The sequence below is a fragment of the Athene cunicularia genome (genome assembly GCF_003259725.1).
Source record: "Athene cunicularia isolate RWA chromosome Z unlocalized genomic scaffold, athCun1 chrZ_part2, whole genome shotgun sequence".
Lineage (NCBI taxonomy): Eukaryota > Metazoa > Chordata > Aves > Strigiformes > Strigidae > Athene > Athene cunicularia.
The window spans coordinates 6,023,810-6,045,861 of NW_020799143.1; the positions used below are offsets into that span (position 1 = coordinate 6,023,810).

Here is a 22,052-nt window from a genome sequence, read left to right on the forward strand (position 1 = left end):
GAGAGAGAGAGAGAGAGAAGACAGTCAGGGATTGTCTTCCCTAAATGTGTTTCCCTTTGAACTAAAAATAGCTTATTACACATGAAACTCTTTTCACGCTGATAGCTCTGCAGTGAGTCTTTAAGAAAGCAATCTGTACACAAGCAAAACTGCTAGCAATTATTGTCATTTCTGGTTTCATGCCAGCAGTGACCAATGGGAGCATTTTGCCTTGGGCTTTAAGCAAACAAAGACGGATATTGCCTGGTTTTTTACTGTTTCTCTTGAATGAAGGACTTTTTAAAAAAGACCAGGAGGACCATTTATTGGGAAAAAAAAGAAAATCTGAACAGTTTTTTTCAAATATTCTTTTACTTGAAAAAATTGTTTTAACTTTTTTCAGTAGAACAGTTTGAAACTAAGCTTAACTACTTGTTAAGACCAGAATGGTATGTAGGTTTGTTTTCAGTGCAATGAAACATTTCAGGTGACTCAAAACTTTTCTGGGTTACTGTTTTGTTATGGAAAACAAATATTTGATAGTTACTTTTCAGCTGAAAAAAAATCTTCATCTTTCAGTTTTTTGGTTTCTTACTTAGATCAAACGTTCAGTTACTGGCACAATGTTACTGTCTTCAGTGGGAGCTTTTAGAAAGGCTATAATGATAGCTCACAGAGATGTTCCTTTGGTCCCCAAGACAGAGGTCTGTCTATTTGACAGCTTGAAACTAAACGATTTATCTCTGTAACTTTACAGAGCTAATGTTATGGCCTCTTTCTAACTGAGTCTGCTCTTATTTTAACTCAGGTTTCAGGGAATATTTTAATTGTCGATGTCTGAATGAGCCAAAGATACTTTTTGAAATAGCAAATTAATTTTATTTGTATATTTTTGTAGAGTGGAAAGAATATGTTACTCACCGTGTCGTGTATGATACACCTTTAATTTTTTTTTGTTTATAAAAAGAATAAACCACAGTGCAGATAGGAAACAACCTTAGGTGGTAGTTAAGTGTAAGGAGAGTACTGCAGGCTGTTGCTATCACACCATAACTGAATTTGCAGTCTAGACCCTGGGTAGTTTGCCAGCTGAAAAACAGGAGTTTGGTATAAAATGCTCCACCAAGTAGCAATAATACAGTGGCCAGCAGATGTGGTGTTCAGCTTCTGAATTATACAACTGATGTCTAAAACCAGGATCAGTAATTCTCTGATAAGGAAAACAAACAACAGTGCTTGCTAAATTGTGCTGTAAAAACCTATGAAATTTCTTGTGGGTCCAATTAAACAATATGGTATTCTTTAACATTAGTCTGTTGTAATCCTATTCTGTTTTCCTGAAATATAAACTTTTAGTTTATATTTCAGGCGATGCTTGTAGTGGGCAAAAGATTTCACGATGTGTCAAGAAAAAAAGATTTTGTGGAACTTTGGGAAAAGCAGTATTTCTTTTTATCATTATGTTTATCAAAGCTTCCATTCTATTTTGGATTAATATACGCCCAATTAGACAGATAAATGTATGTATTCAAGAAAATCAATCAAGAAAACTCATGTTTTGCATTTTAAATCAAAAGCAAAGCAGATTTGCTATTGGCAACACATTTTAACACATTGCAAATGTCCTAATCTACAAGATCAAATAAATGGAAACTAAAGACATGATAGATAATAAATGCTTAGTAGCTCTTGAAAAAGATGGTAGTTAAGACATGATACATAATAAATGCTTATTATCTATCATGTCTTAATAAAAAAAATAATCCCAACAGATAAAACCAGTATGACTCAAAGTCTTGCACAAAAAGTAAATTTGTATTTCAGTGTAAGGCTTCTGGAAGTTTTAAATTATAATGTAAACTCATCTTAACCACTTCATGCATAGATGTAGGTTTTAGCGTTTTTTAAGATTTGCTTTTCTTTTCTTGCATCACCTCTACAGCCAGCAATAGATTAGGAAAAACTGAAGTTAATTTCTGCCCAATATTGTGATTATTATTCTGACTTTATTTCTTCTAGTTCTGCTGTTTTCCTCATGAGTTTTATATTGTTAATTAAGTGCTTTCTGTTTGTTTGTTGTTTGCAAAAAAATGAACCAACAGATACGAAATCCTCGTTGGTTTAAAACATGTAAATAATTTACAAGCAATATAAGACTGACTTATATGGTCACATAATGTTCTTATACCATATTTATATTGTAGCTAGTTGGTTTCTAATGACATTTTATTGCACATAAATACATTTGTACTGCCATGTTTCGTGTCTGTTTCTGTACTAAGACAAGTGGAAGCAACATAGATGCAATACGGAAATTGAAATGAAGATGACATATAATACTCATATAAAGCTTGCCTTATCTTTATGCTGAAACAGCAAAAGCATCTACATGAATCATGTCACACACTTCTAGAATGGATTTCTTTCTGTGGATTATCTGCATTAAGAAAGCATCTTATATAAAAGTGGAAAGTCTATAAAAATCATTAACTGAAACTACTGCAGTTTGACTTCACTTTTGTGTTTGCTTTGAGATCCTTCCAGTTTTGTCACAAAGAACATCATGTCTACACATATCAACCACCATATTATGCACTTTTTCCACTGCTGTCTAGAGTTTCTGCTGCTTCAGCCTGGGTCCTCTGTGTCAAATGTAGCCAGGATCTCACTGGCAGTGGGGTCACCAAACATGGGAGAGAGAAGAAAGGCTACTCGGTAGCAGTTGCTTTTAATCTGAGATGCATCATCCCTAATCCACACTCATAAAGCGACATCCATACACCCAAGCATGCCCTGCATACCTCTAATTTCCAGCAGACAGTACATGGCTGCTGTGCATCTAGCACACAGTAAAAGAGGTGCTTCCAGACCTTGCCTGTACTTCTTGGATTGAATTTTGCAGTATCATGAGCCCTGGGACTGAGGGGAATGTGCATATACTGGTAACGTGTAAATGGACAGCATTTTTTGGATTACTGGCAAATAACTCCTCTTAACTCATTGTAGGGCTGTGGATGTCTCCAAACAATCCTCTTATTTGTGACTTCAAATGGCAGTTCCAGCGATGCTACAGAAATCTTATGATGAAGAGATTATATCTGATTTATGTTGGTGGTTTCAAATTTTTTGTGCCAGAGCTTGCTGGGTGCCCTCCAGAAGGGAGACAAACGGACTCCGTGACATTTGGTATGAAAAACCCTTTTTCATCACAATCCATCTCTTGCTCTTTTACAACAATATATCTCATTCTCTCTAGTGCAGCTGTTGGGAACAAGTTCACAAGTGACTGAGAAGTAAGGAAGTCCCACGTTCCATGGCAGAGCTGAGGAGCATCTGCACAGACTCTAAGCATAAGTCCCACCAGAAGCACGGTTATCTGGAGGGAGAGTGACAGTTCCCAATTAGCTCAGTCCATAACTAAGGCAGTGTAAGAGCCAAAAATGAGGTAGGGCATGAGCAGGCTCTGCACTTACCTGAAGCACATTAGCCACTCATTTAACAAAATCTGTGAAGACTCAACAGAAAGCAATTCTTACCCACAACTGTAAAATCACACAGGGCACATTTGACACATGTAGGCCAACAGTATGGAGACAAGAAATGGTAAAGACAACCACTCTTTTTGGCTGACCAATCTTTGACAAACACCTGTGGAAGAGGTGAAATGTGTGCATTCCCTGATGTGTCCTTCTTTGACTTGGCAAAGGACAAGTCACAGAGCTCCTCCACCCAATGCATAAGGAGACAAAAGACATAAATGGTGGATGGCAAGAGACAAATCACTTTCTTCAAACACTGAAGGAGGGTTTAGTCCCCACCATAATGCCTGATTTGTGATTCAGAAACACAGTTAATCTGGGGAAGATAATCTGAGTTAAAAAAAAAAAAAAACAGAAATGGATCAAGAAAGTCTGAAGCTTCACAAATGCAATGTTGAGAGGATGGATCTGTCTGACAGACTGTACTGTTTTCTGCCTCTCTGGTTGGGTTTCGGGTGTCAAACAGTTAATAACAGATTGTACATTTCTTGGGAGACGTATTTCCGCAGAAAACAAAAACCTGTCCTGTGGCATAGATAAAGGAATGTCTCCCTTGCAAAGTACAGTTTGAAATTCAGTTGACCAGAATGGAGCTTATGATGGAGAAAAGAGGGATAAAAGACAAAATGGAGGTCAAGATGAATACTATTTTTCCTTTGCTTTTCCTTGCAAAAGAAATCAAGGGAAAAACAGGCTGCTGTGCATAACATAAGTTAGGGAGAGAAAGCAAATGTGATCTCCGTGCACTTTTGCATCCTCTGCATGATGTATGCAGGAGGCAAGATATAGTTGTAGATATGTACAGATGTATCTGAGCTAAAGATCTCCTGCTTGGATGTATGGAGCCACATCCTTAGTGTGAACATAGGCAACTGCTTAAAAGAAGGCAAAAAGCCATCTTGCAAAAAATTTTTATGAGGCATTTGCTTTCACTTCATAATGAACTAATAGCAAACTGGCAACATAGGGGGGGAAGGGAGATACCCTGTGAATTCACTAGCTTCCTCTGATCAAATCATGAAGCACAGCAAGAAATCCTCTGCTACTTCCATAATAATGTACACAGGGGAGGAAGGGATATAGCTGAACAACCCGCAATTTTTGTTTAAGTTGTTAATTACTGCACTAAAATACTGTGAGTATAGTAGTTGAGAAGAAAGAAAAACATAAATTAACAATGTGTACTATGTTTAAGAAATGTTCTTGCACCTGGTTCTCACTTGTCCTCAGCCAAGAAACAAAAGACAGCTTTATCATTATAATTGTTATTATTGTTGTTGTTGATATTATTTAATACTGCTTTTTTCCAAAAAGAAGTTGCACTTGATCAGAGAATGATGGGCAGGGTTACCTTTGCTTTCAAATTCTTTAGTCATTATTAGCTCTGAACAACGTCATGTCCCATTTGTGCACAGCAAGCTTCATGAGCAGCTGTTGCAAGGGAACAGCTTGAAGAAGCTGGACTCGAAAATCAAACAATTTACTTTGCCCTGTCTCAGCATCTTTCTTTTCAGAAGGCAAATTCAGAGTGGAATCATCCTCATGCCAAAACCACAACCAAAAACTGCTTGGCACAGGCTTGGAACAGCTGGCTGAATGAAGGCATTATCATCTTCACTGGAAAATGCTCAGTCATAAAGATTTTGATGCTCAGTTGCAGACAGCCTGAAAACACTCAAAAGCAGTCTTTCTCAAACTGCAGCTTCTTAAGAGAGGCTGGAGTCCTGCCTAGAGACACCAAACAACAAGCCAGAGGCAAATGAACATAGCTGACCTAGGTTTGTGCTGGTTAAGGCCTGACAAGACTACTAGTCTTGTGCTAAATACCATGTCATATATCTCTTTTTCTGCTGATCCTAAGGAAGAATGAAGATAGACCTAGACACAAAATGCACATGCGTAACAATCCAACATAAAGCACATTTGGTAGCCTTCAATAACTGCTCATTCTCTTTCTGCACAAGTCATAGAAACACAGAATCATCAAGGTTGGAAAAGACCTTGAAGATCATCCAGTCCAACCATTAACCCAGCACTGACAGATCTCAACTACACCATAACCCTAAGTGCTACTTCAAACTGACTCTTAAACATCTCCAGGGATGGGGACTCCACCACCTCCCTGGGCAGCCCATTCCAATGCCCAACAACCCATTCTGTAAAGAAATGTTTCCTAATATCCAGTCTAAACCTTCCCTGGCACAACCTGAGGCCATTACCTCTTGTCCTATCACTTGTTACTTGGTTAAAGAGACTCATCCCCAGCTCTCTGCACCCTCCTGTCAGGGAGCTGTAGAGGGCCATGAGGTCTCCCCTCAGCCTCCTCTTCTCCAGACTAAACACCCCCAGTTCCCTCAGCCGCTCCCCGTACAACCTGTGCTCCAGACCCTGCACCAGCTCCGTTGCCCTTCTCTGGACATGCTCCAGTCATTCAATGTCCTTTTTGTAGTGAGGGGCCCAAAACTGAACACAGGAATCGAGGGGCGGCCTCCCCAGTGCCGAGTACAGGGGTGAGATCCCTTCCCTGTCCCTGCTGGCCACGCTATTGCTGACACAAGCCAGGATGCCATTGGCCTTCTTGGCCTCCTGGGCACACTGCTGGCTCCTGTTCAGCCGGCTGTCAATCAACACCCCCAGGTCCCTCTCTGACTGGCAGCTCTCCAGCCACTCCTCCCCAAGCCTGTGGATCCCTGACCCACTTCTCAGCAGTCAGTTTTACCCTGTATCTTCTCATCTATGAGTATGAGCAAAAGAAGATGCAAACCCAGCTCCCTTATTTTTAATACTGTATCTCCTTCAACCAGTTCTTCTACAGTTTACAGAAACAATGAATATGCGCTGGAAAGACATGTTGTCCTGAACCCAAGCTCAGCATGTAAGCACCTGTGTCACCAACTGGTACAATAAGATGCTTCTCATTACTTTTCTAAAATGTTACTATTTGTCATTCAATTTTAATCCCAACACAAATCCTAATTTTTATTTTTCCAAATTAAAATAGCAGAAGAGAAAGATCATCAACAGTATAATGATCTTGGTTTTTTAAATTTTTTTTTCCTCTTTTCCTGAGGACAAAGAAAACCTACTGGCAAACTTCATGCAGCCACTATAGAATCTATAATTGGCAAAAACTGAATTTTAATTGATAAGGGAGAAACAATTGTCCAATTCACTGTTGAGTCTGGTACATAGGCAAGAGGACGCCAAAAGGTCACTCACAAATGGCTGAACATGCCAGACACTGAGCAAGAACAATCCAATTCTTGTGGGCTTGACATGGAAACTAGGTTTCAAAGGCTCCTCAGCTTGTTACCTCTCTCTCAAAAATAAGAAAAAAAAATATTCCTGACCTATATTTGACATACTGAATACTGGCTCTTGTCTCACACTCCACAAAAACTATTCCCTCTCTTCTATCCTCTACTAAGCTGGCTAGTATACGAGGAATTAGCTGCACACTGTTCCTCAAACCTTCACTCACGTTTACAGTGAAGCAAACTCACTGAGCCCATTCTTCTCGCTTGCTTTGATTTGGTTCAAAATAAGGGGTTTATTATTCCTGACCATTCCTTGAGCTCCTGCCCTCATCCTGCCAAGCCCAAAACTCACAGCTTGCTTTGGCGGAGCTGCAAAGGCTCTGCAATGCCGATATAAAAACAAACATAATTTGCTCATTAAAGGATGCTTTTGAGGATGTGCCCCATATACTGACCTCCACCAATGGCCTGGGTTTGCGCTCCACTGCAAACCTAAAGTGGCAGAGTTCACAGTAGCTGGTGTTTGAAGATGATAGCCAGTGCTCCAGGCAGCTGCGGTGAATAGTTCCCAGGGTCCCTGTACATTCACAGGGAGAAAGCAGATCTTCCTGACTGCTGCCCTCGTGGCAGATCCTGCACATCGCCCGGTCAGTGAAGGCACTGCTGGAGAGGAGAAAATTGCTGGTCAGTATACAGGGTTGTGATGGAAGTCTCTCTTTGTATGTCATGAATTAACAATGTGGGAAACGTTTGCAGCTTGTGTACTTTGTAGTTAATACACAAAGCTGCCAGGCTAATGGTATTCTTGTTTAAAATACCTCTTCTGTGGGGGGAAACATGCGGAGAGTGAAAAACATCAGAGTGGCACATGAGAGACAGACAACCAAGTGCTCCTGTACCTTTGTATTTCCCACCTCTTCACAGTGCAGCACAGCAGCCACTTCAAGAAATCTCTAAATGCATCAGGGAATTTCTAAACCTGCCTCAGCTGGGCACCTTTTATTCTAGTGATGATCTAGGCCATCACTCCTGACCTATGGGATAGCATCTCATATGCTAGTAATGAACCCCTGACCTATAGGGTAAGCTGGTTTTGGTGATAAACAGCACAGGATTACTGAATGTGAAACATCAGCACCCTGCCCTGTAGCAGTGTGAAGGCAGGGCTGCAACTTCAGGCAGGTGTGCGCAGGCAGCAAGCTCCTGTCCCTGGGGAGGGTTTCATTCTCTTTGGGGCAACACCTCACAAGCAGCTCAAGGAGTGATATTAACGGCAATGAAAAGGAGGAGTGTGCCAAACACATCCCTCCTGCACTGCTGCCTGTGGCTATTTCTCCTGCATTGACTTTCCCAAATCACCCACCTTCCTGGTGGCAGGGTGCTAAAGTGCAAAGGGGGACAGACACTCCTCCTGCCAATGAAAACCTGAAGACTCTGGTTCTAATTAATAAGATTCTCCATCTTAAAGAGGAATCTTCTGGGAAAGAGCAAAGCAGTCATGTGGCTTTCCAGGGTGCTTCGGCTTAGGGCAGCATGAGATTCACTTCACTGTAGCTTCAACCCAGACCCCCAACTGCCAAGGCTGACAAGGTCAGCCTTTTGGCTGAGGTCCTGGAAACAGAAACTCTTTCTACCTCATATGCCACCTCAGGTGATATCAGAAAAACTGGTTTTGTTACTGTCACTGACAAAACCTCATTAGCAGATGTGTATGGTGGCACACAGATGTTCCCTCTGTTCCTCTTCTGGCTGTTTGCAGGCTGCCCCATGTAGACCTCACTTCAGTTTAACTATAGCAAAGTGTAAAGAAGCTACCCTGCTCCTTTCCGTCTGCCTGGTGAAACAGTATGAAGTTGTGCTTGATGCTCTGCACACACATCTGAACTGTACAAAATGCACAGGGTTTAAAAAAGATGCTACAAGGGAAAAGGACCTTTCAACTGTCACATAACACATGCAGCAGCAGTTGATTATTGCACTCTTCACATTGGTGCAGTGGATTGGTTTATGTTTACTGTTTTGTGAAAATTAAGGGCTACTTCAGACATGTGCAGTCTTTCCAGCATCATACTAGTGAACTGGAACTTAATTTTGACCCAAGTATCAAGTCTGGATATGGCCAAAGCCCTAAACAACCTCCATCTTGCTTCTAATGAAAACAAAGCGAACCTGAAGCAGGCTAATGTTTTGAAGGGTATAGTTTAAATGTGTATTTCACCACTAATCTGCCATTCTAAACTGACAGCAGAAAGAGCCACTCTCAGTCACTTGGATGATGGCTGAAACAGCAACACTTGTGTGTGCACCTCTACTACAAACAGCTTGTCTGGCCGCTCAGTGCGCTGTCTTGGGAAGTGTGAAGGAAATGTGTGAAGGAAATGTGCTGCAGAAGTGCTGGCAGCAGCACGCAGGCTAAACACAGCATTTTGTACCAACCAGTGCCTGCCAAAGCCTCCTGATAAATTACCAGGGCAAATTATTGCAGCTGGTGCACTTGAGCAGCAGCATCCCTAGACAGCTTCCTTCCCCCTTCTTCACCAAGTGAAGAAGCAATGGTGAGGGCTTAGTTACATAGGTAGCATTATCAGTATAAAGTTTGGATGAGGGTTTAATTACAAGTGCACGGTGGTAAGCCTTCATAAAGCACACTGCTACATCTTCCCTTAAGAGCCCACGGGACTTGTGGATGGCAGCTGGAGAGGGTGCACTGGAGTCCACGCAGGAAGGGGCCCATCCCATCCCATCCCACCATCCCCCAGGTACCTCTGCGTGGCGAGCGTCCGCACGACGGAGGAGAGCAGCTGCCCATCTCTGGCTGACACCTGCATGACATACTGTGGGCAGCTGCTGGCCGGGCCGCCACCACCGGGCAGGGTCTTGCCGTCAGGTGCTGGTGGGCAAGGGCGCTCTGGCAGGACTTCTGGCAAATGACTGCACGGGCTCGTCCTCATGGTGGTGGGCAGCAGGTCCCCATCTAGGGAGGAGGGAGGACAGGGCGGTGGGAAATATCACGTCCCTCCCTGTCTGCAACTCTGCTGCACTGAATGACACCATGCGTGAGAAAAATCCCCCCGTCCCTGCCTCATCTCAGCCCTCTGAAGCCTGCTCAGCAGGGACTGCAAGCTTTTAACGTTATGTGTCCCAGGGAAACAGTCTCTATGTCTCAGAAACAGAAAGCCAGGGCTCTGTGCTGCTTTTTTTCTCCGCTGACTCCTGAAGTCAGGTGTGATAAATGGAAAGACTGAACCTTTTTGTCTCTCCCCTGCCAAATGCTGCAAAGGAATATACAATCTTCATCTCATGTACTTTTAAACTTAAAGGCTGCCCCTGTTCACCAACAGGAAAAGTTATGTATCAGAGGAGAAAGTGGCCTATCAGCTCCAAATCCCCTGTGAACACACTCCACTGCTACTACATGCCTTCCATCACCAACACACAGCAGAGCAAGGACCCAGCAAATAATCCTGTGCAAGGCTTTTGTCACACAGACCTGCTTAATAATAGCCTCCATGCAGTAATAATTTATGACAGGAGGTGAGGTAGAAATCACAGCTTGTCTGTGTTTGCTTTGCTCTTTCTCCCATCACTTACAGTGTATTTTGTTTGATTCTTTGAACCACAGTGATTGGGAAGCAAGTGTTATGCTGGTAACAAAGAGCTGGGGACTATAAATTCCTGATACCTTCGTACAATGCTCCTTACTAGTTGTGGTTGTTGGTGAGAGACGCTCCGTTAATTGTGTATTACCTGTACTGCAGCAGGAAACAGAATCTTTAAAAATTAAACATTAATCCACTCTGGGTTTTACAAGAAATCTTGTAATATAATCTCACTGGATTTGAGCAAGTGGCAGTGCTGACTTTCTGAAGTCTCCTGAATGGACGTCTTTGGCAGTAAGGCTTTGTAGCATGTGAGGATCTGATGGGAGTGCTGGACTACTTGTATCAAGGAAGTTTTCACATAGGGACTTGTATTCTTAGAAAGACATCTAAAATGGGAAAATGCTTGGTAAAGTGTTTGTTTTACAGGATTATTTCGCTATTTTCAGACCATGCATATCCCAGAAAGCAAACTGGAAGCTGATGAGACAGCTTACAGGGGATAGAGTGTTCAGAAAATGGGGAAGGAAATCAGACTCTGGCCCTCATTTACAATAAAAACTAAGCAAATGACTGATTGCAAAACCATTAACACATAAAAAAATGCAGATTTTTTAAGAGAATAGGGAGACCATGCTATCAGCAGCATTTTAGTTTTAAAATCCATGCTGAGACTGTTTAACAAGAATATTCAGCAGCTGAGTAGCTGCTTCATTAAACGTAAAAAGCCTAGATAGAACCATGGTTACAGACTCATGCTACAGAATTATGTATTTCCTTCTGGTTGCTTCACTGATCTCATTAAGTACAACAGTGGTTTACCGTTGCATATAAAGTGACCATCCAAGCCTTTACAAACACATCCATCAGCCACTTGATGAGTTCGGAGCATTTGCTGGTGCATCAGATGATGCAACTAAGTGAAAAGCTTTAAAGCACACCATAATAATGCAGCTGTATCCCAGCAATGATGTTAATTCAAATTTCTGTGTACAGTACTGCATTGATATCCCACTTTGTCACAGCAAATACATGTAACACCTTTCTACCTAACTTTTTTTCCAAAGTAAGTTGGAAGTTTCAGCATATTTTCCTGATTTCAGAAGAATCATTTTCACACAAAATCAGTGTATATGCATGAAAGTAATACAATCAAATAATTAAATAATATATGCTTTAATACTGAACCCAGTGGTAAATAATGAAGATTAATTGTCCTGAGAAGCACAGAGACACTAAACAAATTTGATGTCATTTGATGACATTAAGGAACTGTAAATCTTAATATCCACAAAATCAGTCGCAATTTACCCATATTACGTTCTGTCAGAAGGTTTTTCATCTGAAAGAGGTGAAAAATCTGTCACAAATACCTTGACAGAAGAGGAAAAATGAGGAACAAAAGCAGGAAAATGTGTTTAGATGGTATTTAGGATGGACTATTAAATGGGGGAAGCCAGAATATCAGCATTTATTTCAGATGCCAGAAAATTCACAGAAAAGTGGCTGAATTTGGCATGATGTGTCTATGTTTGCAGAAATCTAGTAATTAGCTCTTTTTTTCTTTTCAGTACTGCTACACCCACGCCTCTTGCATGTCTCTTGTCTACACCAAAATCTATTTTAAGACTATGTTACTACTTTAATATTTAAACCAGATCTTTTCCCTTTTCTAGTTTTTCTGCTTTGCCTGTGGTAGCCATCTCTGGACTTCCTCTTCTCACCTTCGTGACATGAGATCTTCTGATGGGAAGTGGCAAAGTCTAACTGTCTTTTAGAGTTACTTTCCAATTTCAACACTATCTTCCAACCATCACTGGTAAGTGTATAGTTCTTGGTATGTTTCTTCACTTTCTTGTGCAAGTACTTCAATCAGCTTTATAAAAATCCCATTTTCCGGGCTGTTTAATGATCACAAATTGAAAAATCCTCAGATAAGAAGAAATTATTTTTTAGTGTTATATATATGCCAGTTTATACATATATATATATATATATATATATATATATATATGGGTTTATGGGTATCAGAGTAAAAATAAAGTTACTGAATGTATTTTCTTTGTACCAGAAGTGTGGGGGAATAATGAAAATAAAGCGCTATTAAATTCTCAGAGCTGTTCCATGTCCTCAGAAATTTAAAATTCCTTGCTGGGAGGTCAGTGCAGATTTTCTGGTGGGAGGACATAGTGGACCTGCATTCTATTAAGTCGCTGATTAGAGTGTCCTAGTTATGCCTTCCACTTCATTCACTGATTTATGGAGTAAATAACCCCCAGAGAGCACTGCAACATTCCTCTTACTTTTGCATTCAGAGCTCTGGTTTACAGACATGAAAAGCACAAGTCTCATAATAACAAGTCTACTCCCTTGTTCAGTTTACAGTTACAGATACAGCAGTTTGAACACAGCAGTTTGCAATTATTTATGCTATTTCCTCAAAAAAAAAGTGCAGGAAGTAAATATTCAGTTACTAAATTAAACCTAGCTGTCACTGTGAAGCACGAAACTACAGAAGGAAATCAGATGCAGTGTACTCAAGCAAATTATCTGCGGGTCATGTTGGAGATGGGTAGAAGATTCAAGTGCAACCTACATCCTTTGCCCCATAATAACTTATAGGATGCTACCGTAGCAAATGTTCAGAATAATTTACACTCTTTCTCCTCTCCTGATCTATTGGCTGCTACCCACAGTGTTAAAACATAAATCAACATAATCCGATTATCTTGCCTCTCTCTGCCCTTTCCCCCCATTTTTAAAATAATTTCGAAGTCCAGACTGCTTTCCAGTGCTTCAGTAGTTATTAAGAGGTATCTGGAAGCATTATATCAATGAATTAAAATATTTTGGAAAAGTGGCTTAGCCACACAAACAAATGCCACCAAACACTTGTAATCTTTGTTTCAGAGACAAGCTACTTCTGGGCTTAATCAATCGCTCATTATTGTCCCCACTGAGCTTAACAAATATTTCTTTATATGCTGCAAGGTATTTATAGCGTATCTTCTTTCCCATGCTTATATTTCTTTTCAAGAGATTTAAAACTTCTGTATCAAAGAGAAAGCATGAGACTCAACAAATGCCAGTGAGTAAGGCACTGCTAGCCTTACTGAATTACAGTTAAATATGAGATGTTAAAAACTAGCATTACTGCCCTGCAAAGGAACTTAAAAGAAGCCATCTGCATTTACAACAAGCACCTGCAACTGGAATCCTTGTTGCACTCTTCTCTAGTGTGGTGAACTAATTTCTTAAACCCATAACGCATTATCATGCTGATGAGTTAAATTATCACAGCAGACTTTTTAAGCATTGGTGCTTTTCTGCTGAAGCTGTGAGTGGCTTAGATTTGCATGACACAAAAAGATCTTACACTTCAAGCAGTGTGTTGCAAAAGCTAAACAAATATTAATGTAGAGATTGTGTGTGAATTGCTCGCTTTTCCTTTTTCTCAGCATCTTTGCTAAGAATAGCACATACTGCATGTCTCATAGTCATGTAGTTTCAAACTTGGAAATCCATTCACCTTTCTTATTCTATGTTCTCACGAATCACTCTATTACGTTCGAGAAATGCAACTCAAGCATGCATCAATCAGCTTCAAGACTTAAAAAAAACCATGCATGAAAAACCACTACCATCTGGAGACATTTTCCCAAGAAATACTGCATTATTAAAAAATCACAGCCATTATTTAAAAAATCACAGCTTTTGGAAATGCCTTTTTGTTTCCTATTTATATACTTTCACATGCCAGAAGAAACTTTTCCACTTTATCCACAGCCCAGTGTTTAAGATTAAAATTGCAATCCAGTATCAGGTAGAAATGGCAAACTAGTCCTGAGGGCCAGACATGAAACCAAGCCATGTAATGATATTGCATGACTCGATAGGCTGTGTCTCCTACATAGGCCCACAGTTGCCTCAGTCTGCCAAACAGATTTTGCAGGTGAGGCACGGAAACAAACTCTACAACTCAGAAAAAGTTCTAAAGCAGGCGTGTTTATTCCAGCCGCTGTGCAAGGGGATCTCTCCACAAAGCTTGCACACCGTCACTAGCAAGTAGCCAGATATTTATTACAACAAAACATACATATTCAATTGGAAGGGCTGGGTTATTACAATTAGTTCGGGGAATAGGTGTGATTGTTAGAATTATTCAAGGCCAGACGTATGTGGTCCTCTTCACGGTGTCCCGCTGTTAAGCAAAGTCCAGATGTCTCCTTCCTCTTCATGAACTTTTCAACTTGGCTTCCTGTGCATGCTCTCTGGCCCTTCGGTTCCTCTCCAGGTTGTATTCAGCCTTTTATCTGTTTGTTTTGTTAACTGGAACTTTTGTGTCTGTTAAGATATCCCAGAAAGTAAGTCCTTTAGCTGGTATGTCTCCTCCTTTATCTCAAAGACAGGGATAAGTTTACTATCTATCCTGTTTTCTGTAAGAATGTTATCTACTTAACATTGCCTGAGGGCTAGCACTCCTTTGGGTTTTGGGTTTTGTTTTTTTTTTTGCTTTCCTCAGGTCACAGATACAAACCAATCACTTCTGCAGATTACTCTAGCAGTTTGGCCCCCAGTGTCTTGTGTTCATGGACAGATTTTTACTTCAGGACAGGTTAGCAGATTTGGAGCATAGATAAAATTCTGCATTGTACTGCAATCTGGAAGAATGGTTCACCTCATGCAGAAACATTTTCCACCTTTACTTCTTCTATTAATCCTAGTTCATTATCAGAATGCTAACTGTTGCACTCTAATGAACAAATTACCTAAAAGATATCTTTAATATACTTACCAAAGACTATGAAAAAGATGTTCTTCACTGGCTTCAAACCTATCAAACAAGTATTTCAGTGCATAATATGCTTTGTTTTTTGAAATGGAGAACAGGAACTCCTCTTTCCATCACTGAGGTCTAGACATGATACTGCTATCCTGCCTCTTAAGACAGTAATTTGTATAAAGTTTCTCAATATAGAACATGTCCAACTTCCAGTTATCCTTACTTTGCATGATCCTAATAGAGTTAAACCACCATGCACAAAAGACCTCTGTTTTAATTAAGCTACTGTCAGAAGTTTCATTACAGGAAGACAGAAGTCAGGACTGGTTGGTAAACCTCTGTGAGAAGATAAATACTTAGGCAGTTAAGATACCTTTGACTAAGTCCCATTCCACTGCAGCTATCTTAAGTTGCTCCGAAATCCGTAACAGGTATTGCAGCGGCTGGATGGCTTGCTGCATTGCCTCTCAGATTCACAGACTCACAGAATGATTCAGGTTGGAAAAGACCCTTGAGATCATCGAGTCCAACCATCAGCCCTACTCTACAAGTTCTCCCTACACCATATCCCCCAACATCTCATCTAAATGACCTTTAAACACATCCAGGGATGGGGACTCCACCACCTCCCTGGGCAGCCTATTGTACTGTCTGACCACTCCTTCTGTGAAAAATTTTTTCATCATGTCCAGTCTGAACCTCCCCTGTTGCAGTTCAAAGCCATTCCCTCTTGTTCTGTCACTAAGCACCTGTGAGAAGAGACCAGCACCAACCTCTCTACAGTGTCCTTTCAGGTAGCTTTAGGGAGTGATGAGGTCTCCCCTCAGCCTTCTCCTCCTCAAACTAAACAGTCCCAGCTCCTTCTATCACTCCTCATAGGATTTATTCTCAGGCCCTTCACCAGCTTCATTGCCCTCCTCTGCACTCGCTCCAGCACCTCGATATCTCTCTTGTATTGAGGTGCCCAAAACTGGACACAACACTCCAGGTGTGGCCTCACCAGTGCAGAGCACAGGGGGACTGTCACCTCCCCACTTCTGCTGGTCACACTGTTTCTGACACAAGCCAGGATGCCGTTGGCTTTCTTGGCCACCCAGGCACACTGCTGGCTTGTGTTCAGCTGCTTGTCAATGAGAACCCCCAGATCCTTCTCTCCCAGACAGCTCCAGCCACACTTGCCCAAGCCTGTAGCCATGCAGGGGGCTGTTGTGGCCCAAGTGCAGGACCTGGCACTTGGCCTTGTTGAAGCTCATCCCATTGACATTGGCCCACTGATCCAATCTATCCAAGTCTCTCTGCAGAGCCTCCCTGTCCTCATGCAGACCGACACTCCCGCTTAACTTGGTGTCATCTGTGAACTTACTGATGATACACTCTATGTCCTTATCAAGATCATCAATAGAGATGTTGAACAGAAATGGTCCCCACACCGAGCCCTGAGGTCACCACTTGTGACAGCTGGATTTAGCTCCACTGACCCCCACTCTCTGGGACCAGCCAGCCAGCCAGTGCTTGACCCAGCAGACCATTCGCTCATCCAGGCCACGAGCAGCCAGTTTTTCTATGAGAATTCTATGGGAAACCGTGTCAAATGCTTTTTGAAAATCCAGGTAGACAATATCCTCAGCCTTTCCTTTGTCCAATAGTCAGCTCATCTTGTCATAGAAGGAGATCAGGTTTGTCAGGCAGGACCTGCCTTTCATAAACCCATGCTGACTGGGCCTGATCCCCTGATTGTCCATTATATGACTTGTAATGGCACTCGAGATGACCTGCTCCATGATCTTCCTTGGCACCGAGGTCAGACTGACAGGTCTATACTTTCCTGGATCCTCCTTTCTGCCTCTCTTGTAGATGGGTGGCACATTGCCACCCTCCAGTCCAATGGGGCCTCCCCAGTTAGCCATGACTTCAGGTAAATCATGCACAGCGGCCTGGTGAGCACATCTGCCAACTCTTTCAGCACCCTTGGGTGTAACCCATCCGGTCCCACAGACTAGTGTGCATCCAAGTGGTGCAGCAGGTCTCTGACCACCTCCTCTTCAACTGTACTGACCTCAATCTGCTTCCCCTCTCCATGTCCCAGCTCATGAGGCTGGGTGTCCAAGGAACAGCCAGTTCCACTGCTGAAGACTGAGACAAAGTAGGCGCTGAGCACCTCAGCCTTTTCCTCATCCTTAGTTACCATGTTTCCCTCTGCATCCAATAAAGGAGGGAGATTTTCCCTAATCCTCCTTTTGTTGTTAATGGATTTATAGAAATATTTTTTATATTCACCCTCCCACTGGAAAATGCAAAAGAAGAAACAAAATTCTCAACTCCAGAGTAGTGTGAAACTTCCTAAACTTTTTACCTATTAAGAAATGATACAGGGTGCTGTGAAGATGGCATGACCAGAACCTTTCAAAGACACTCTGGGACACCCGAAACTCTTATTTTAGTAGTTCTGACACTCATGAAGATTTTTTCTGTATGTCAGTTCCAAGGGATTCATAGCTGGAATTGTTTTAAGTGTTTCTCGACTCTTCCCTTCGCACTCCACCACACAGCGCTGCATGGATCCCCTCCTGTTTTCAATCTCACTGAGGCTACTGAATAAAGAAACTAATGAAGTAAGTGGCTGTTCCAGTTGTAGCCCAAGATACTGTTTACCAACACCCGGGATGGATCTATACTTCTTTCAGTGTGTTTTTTAGAAATCAACTGGCAACTGTCAGCTGATAATTACAGCTTCAGAACCTTGCACCATGGGAGATGCCTGAAGGGTGGGCACCCTCTGGGCTTTCAACCTGCTGCTCCTGTTCCCTGTGGCATGCATCTGGCCATGCCCTGTCCCTTCTGCATCTGACTCCCCAAGTCCTCAACTCATCAGCTACTCTTACTTTTTTCTCTGGACTCCGTTCCAGTCTTGTTGTGTGATCCTTTGTGTGTACCAGGGTTGTTCTTTGAAGTAAGACTTCACAGCAGCCAAGCCCAGAACTCATAATGGGAAATGCCATCTCACCTACAACCTTGGTAGATGTAATGATCAGTATAATTGGTACACTTGCTCCGTTTGTTAAAAAATAAAGAAAAAAAAAAGTTATAGAAACTTTCCTGCACAGGAGGTGCACATAAAACCCTTAAGTTCTCCAGAGGAAAAAATTAATTTCTTCAACTCAAGAAGATGAAATAACTCCATCTGATAGTTACATGTGACTTAGCATACAGGAGGGCATATAGGATGCTGCCTAACCTGCTCACTATGGAGGTGCAAAGCACTCACTGGCATCAAGCCATCAGTGAGAAAGGCAGAGGGGAGCCAGCATCGGGGCCCAGCAGTTCTGGGACACGATGACAGGAGAAGGATGTTGAAGAACAGTTTTGTTAAGGATCCATAAAACCTGGTCAACAGCATTTACTTTGTAACAACTACATCACAACCACTAAACCCTCCCAAGGAAGGTGCTATGAGAGACAATTGAATGCTGCAAGAGGAAGATGTAATACTTGTTTATCAGTTGAGGGGGGTGGTAAACTTTACACACTTTACAATATTTCACTTCAAAGCATGTCAACATACAGAAAGTAGTGTAATATGGAACCCCACTTCTATCAGGCAATTTTGGTTTGGCTGTTTCAGCCCACAGTTAACTAATTTTTCATGCTGTAGATAGAATTTTCTGCTCAGCCGGTCCGACTGCAGAAATCTCCAGGGCCTCTTAAAAACTACCGTGCAGTAGGCTGCATGTAAAGTGTAATTTTATAAACAGGCACATCAAAGAACTGAGTGCTAATCAGAGTTAGTAGCACAAAGCAGTCCTTAAGAGTCTTCCCGTGCATTTAAAAAATCACCCCGCACCCATAAATCACTGTTTTTTCACTATGTACTGAACCTTGAACCACTTTTCTCAAGAGCAATGGACCACATTTTTGACACTGTGGACTTTTAATAAATCACTTGGTATGTCTGCACAGCCACTAACTAAAGTCTTCTGCTTAGATTAGTCTTCTTTTGTTAGGTTGTCAAAATGGAAGATATCACATGATAACACATATCATAAATACTTATGCTGGTAGCATTTTAGTCTTGCATTAATGATAAAAACCAGAAGGTACAAATACAGTTTACAATTGATCTGGAAACAGTAATGGAAATTTATTTCACAGTATAAAGAAAGACATAAATTTTCATTTGTAATGTCTTTTCTAGTGAAAATGTCTTTCCTTATAGAATGCAAGACCTGTCTGTCTCATGTTCCCTAGAAGACATTTTGTATTACTAGACAAACAGGAGGAATGATTCAGTACACTGAATGGTGCTGCCAAAAGATTTTCCCTCTGAGCTGAACAAGCTGGTTCCAGGTTCTCTGGAGCAACATGGGTTGCAGAAAACCAGTATTTCCACAAATGCCCTTTGTGTGAATAGGCTCCCTGTGCCTGCAAAAGCTGGTAAAACATAGGCATCAATAAAACAGCCTAATATGCTTAAATGTACCCTTACTAAGCATAATCCAGGAAATAAACAAGTGTTTCTGTGTATGCTGTCTATCTTGCATTTGTAAATTTCTGGCAACTGGTCGGTACTGTGAGCCAGACTCCCAGAACAGCTGCTTAATCTACATTTGCCTGCTGCAGGCACTGGACATATGCACAAACTTTACTGAAGTCTGTCTTTTTCTCTGCCTTCCTGGCACTCCTTATAACTCCATTCCAGTTACCCCAGCCCATGCAACTGGCTGTTGCAGCTTCAAGTACAGGTGCCATTTGCTAACAAGGTTCTTCTGCTCCAAGGGTCCCCCAAGTGCTCAGTGCCCTGGAGCTCTCTGGACATACACTGTCTTCCGAATGCTGGGCAACATCCCATGCCTGTTGCGTTGTGCCTGATCTATTAGGGAAGGAGGACAGGAGTGTGAGTGGTAAAGGTTACTCTGGAAAGGGGTACTAAAGACATGCTGCTCTGGGATAAGCATCCTCAGTGAGGAAGAATGTAGTAGTACGGCTGACAATCTTGAGTGGAGGAGTCAAAATGGTTAAGTGTTTTCCAACTTTTTTCCCCAGTCCTCTCTATGCTGCTTGCCACTATAACAATCTTTTTACTAGCCCTCCTTAACTGAGAAAGCTAAGAATACTTGGAACTGGAGGCTAAGGCTTGCCTGCAACTATTTCTAGGTGTCTACACTCAGGCTGATCCCTGCAAATGGAGAAATGTGCTAACACTAACACACTCCTAAATTCCCTTTTTTTTTTCATCACCACGTCCTCTTTGCATTCCCCCTCCCTTCCTTCCCCACTCCTGGCCACAAATGGCCCCACTTAATGACAAATTTTGGAGGATGATGAGACAGTTTCGCTTCCCTTCTGACAGCTTAATGAGAGCTGTACCTGGGAGACAAGGCTGACCCTGCACAAACCCCCCTGCAGCCCGCAGCCACAAGTGCATGAGCAACACCTCTGGCAGAAACAAAAAGCTACCTTTATTAAAAGACCCAGTCTAAGGCTGCGTAATTATGATTACTGCCAGAAGTGCTGGGACACTGCTTTTTTCCTTTTCATTAGTGGTACCATCTGGGAAGTCTGGCCTCCCACAGGAACAATGTAGCTTAATGAACAAATACAACTTCTGAGGTTTAACCCTGAATGAATCTGAAGGATGACTTCCCCCAGCGGGGTCTGGGGATGGCATCGCCCTGAATCACTGTTTGCATGTGATTGATTTACACCATGCGTCATCCCAGGATGTGGCTTAAAAGGCAGGTGTTTTCATACTTAAGCACCAAAATGCAGTGACAGAATTATCATCTACTTATATGCTGAAAATTTACAAGAGGCCTGGAAGCTCGTTATTGCAGTAGAAAGTAAATTCTAGATTCTCCTTCATTTTCCTAAATTAGTCACTTTATACAGATAAAACAAGCAGATTTGGTAACCAAATGCCAGGCATGAATGTTTACTTCTTGGCCTAAACCCAGTAAGATGAAGCTTGCACCATGTGAATTTAATTTCTCTTCAACAAGGGCCAAAGCACTAGCAATCCCATGTCAGTTGCTTAAAGCCAGGCTTCATCTCTAAAAAATCACTAAACACTTTGTTCTGAAGAGCAGCAATCTTTTTTTTGCACAATACATATTACTGATACTGCACTTCCTTTAGTACCGAAATTGTAAAACTTTCAGAAATCCCTTTCTCTGCAAGTACCTAGGATTTCATCAGAAAACCTGCGTTTTACAATTTCCAAACAGCAGCAGTTTTAACCGGATCAGTCAGAGCCTCTGGACTCTGTTTGGCTTCTCTTCTATTTAGATCCCTCATTTTGGGTACTTGTTTTATGAGAAAAAAGCGTAATCCAGGAGTGCAGGATGCTCCTTCCACACAGTGCATCTCATCACACGCTCTCGGACTTGCACTACATCCGCACACTTCGGGCAGTTAAGTGCACAAAAGAAACATAACAGAAATTGAACCTACTACACTCTGATGTTTTACAGCTAACTACTTTTTCAGCAGAAGGCAAGGACCAAGACAGTGTGAGGACCAATGCCTCTGTCAAATACAAAGTCTTAAAGTCTTTGTTAAACATTCTTAAGAGAACAAATGAAGTCACACCCAATTCAGATATGCTGCATTTGATGGAAATGTTACTAATGACCTTCGCCAGCTTTACACTGGTCTCAAAGTTACTTCTCAGTAGCTGTAGGATGAAGCTCAGGGGAAAATGCCCAAAGTTAAATCTTTATGTACTCCCAAGGCCATTTCCACTGCAAGGCTAAAAGGAGCACTGCTAACATCACGTGAATTACAGCTCTGCCCCACATAATATCCTAACTGTGCTTCATTTTCTACTCACACAGGCAAACATAGCTGAATCCAACTTGATTATTCCTGACCAGGTAAGGTCAGGCTAAAAAGGACTTGC

At 41.8% G+C, this 22,052-nt stretch overlaps 1 protein-coding gene across 1 annotated transcript in view; it reads right to left on the bottom strand.

The window, feature by feature from the left end:
• Nucleotides 1–22,052, bottom strand: part of MARCH3 (membrane associated ring-CH-type finger 3) — a 67,704-nt gene that overhangs the window by 8,593 nt on the left and 37,059 nt on the right. Inside the window, exons 2-3 of the mRNA XM_026866400.1 lie at nucleotides 9,539–9,749; nucleotides 7,231–7,438 (exon numbers count right to left, since the gene is read on the bottom strand). Coding sequence (XP_026722201.1) covers nucleotides 7,231–7,438; nucleotides 9,539–9,726 — 396 coding nt within the window. The 5' untranslated portion in view covers nucleotides 9,727–9,749. The remainder of the gene's footprint in view (nucleotides 1–7,230; nucleotides 7,439–9,538; nucleotides 9,750–22,052) is intronic.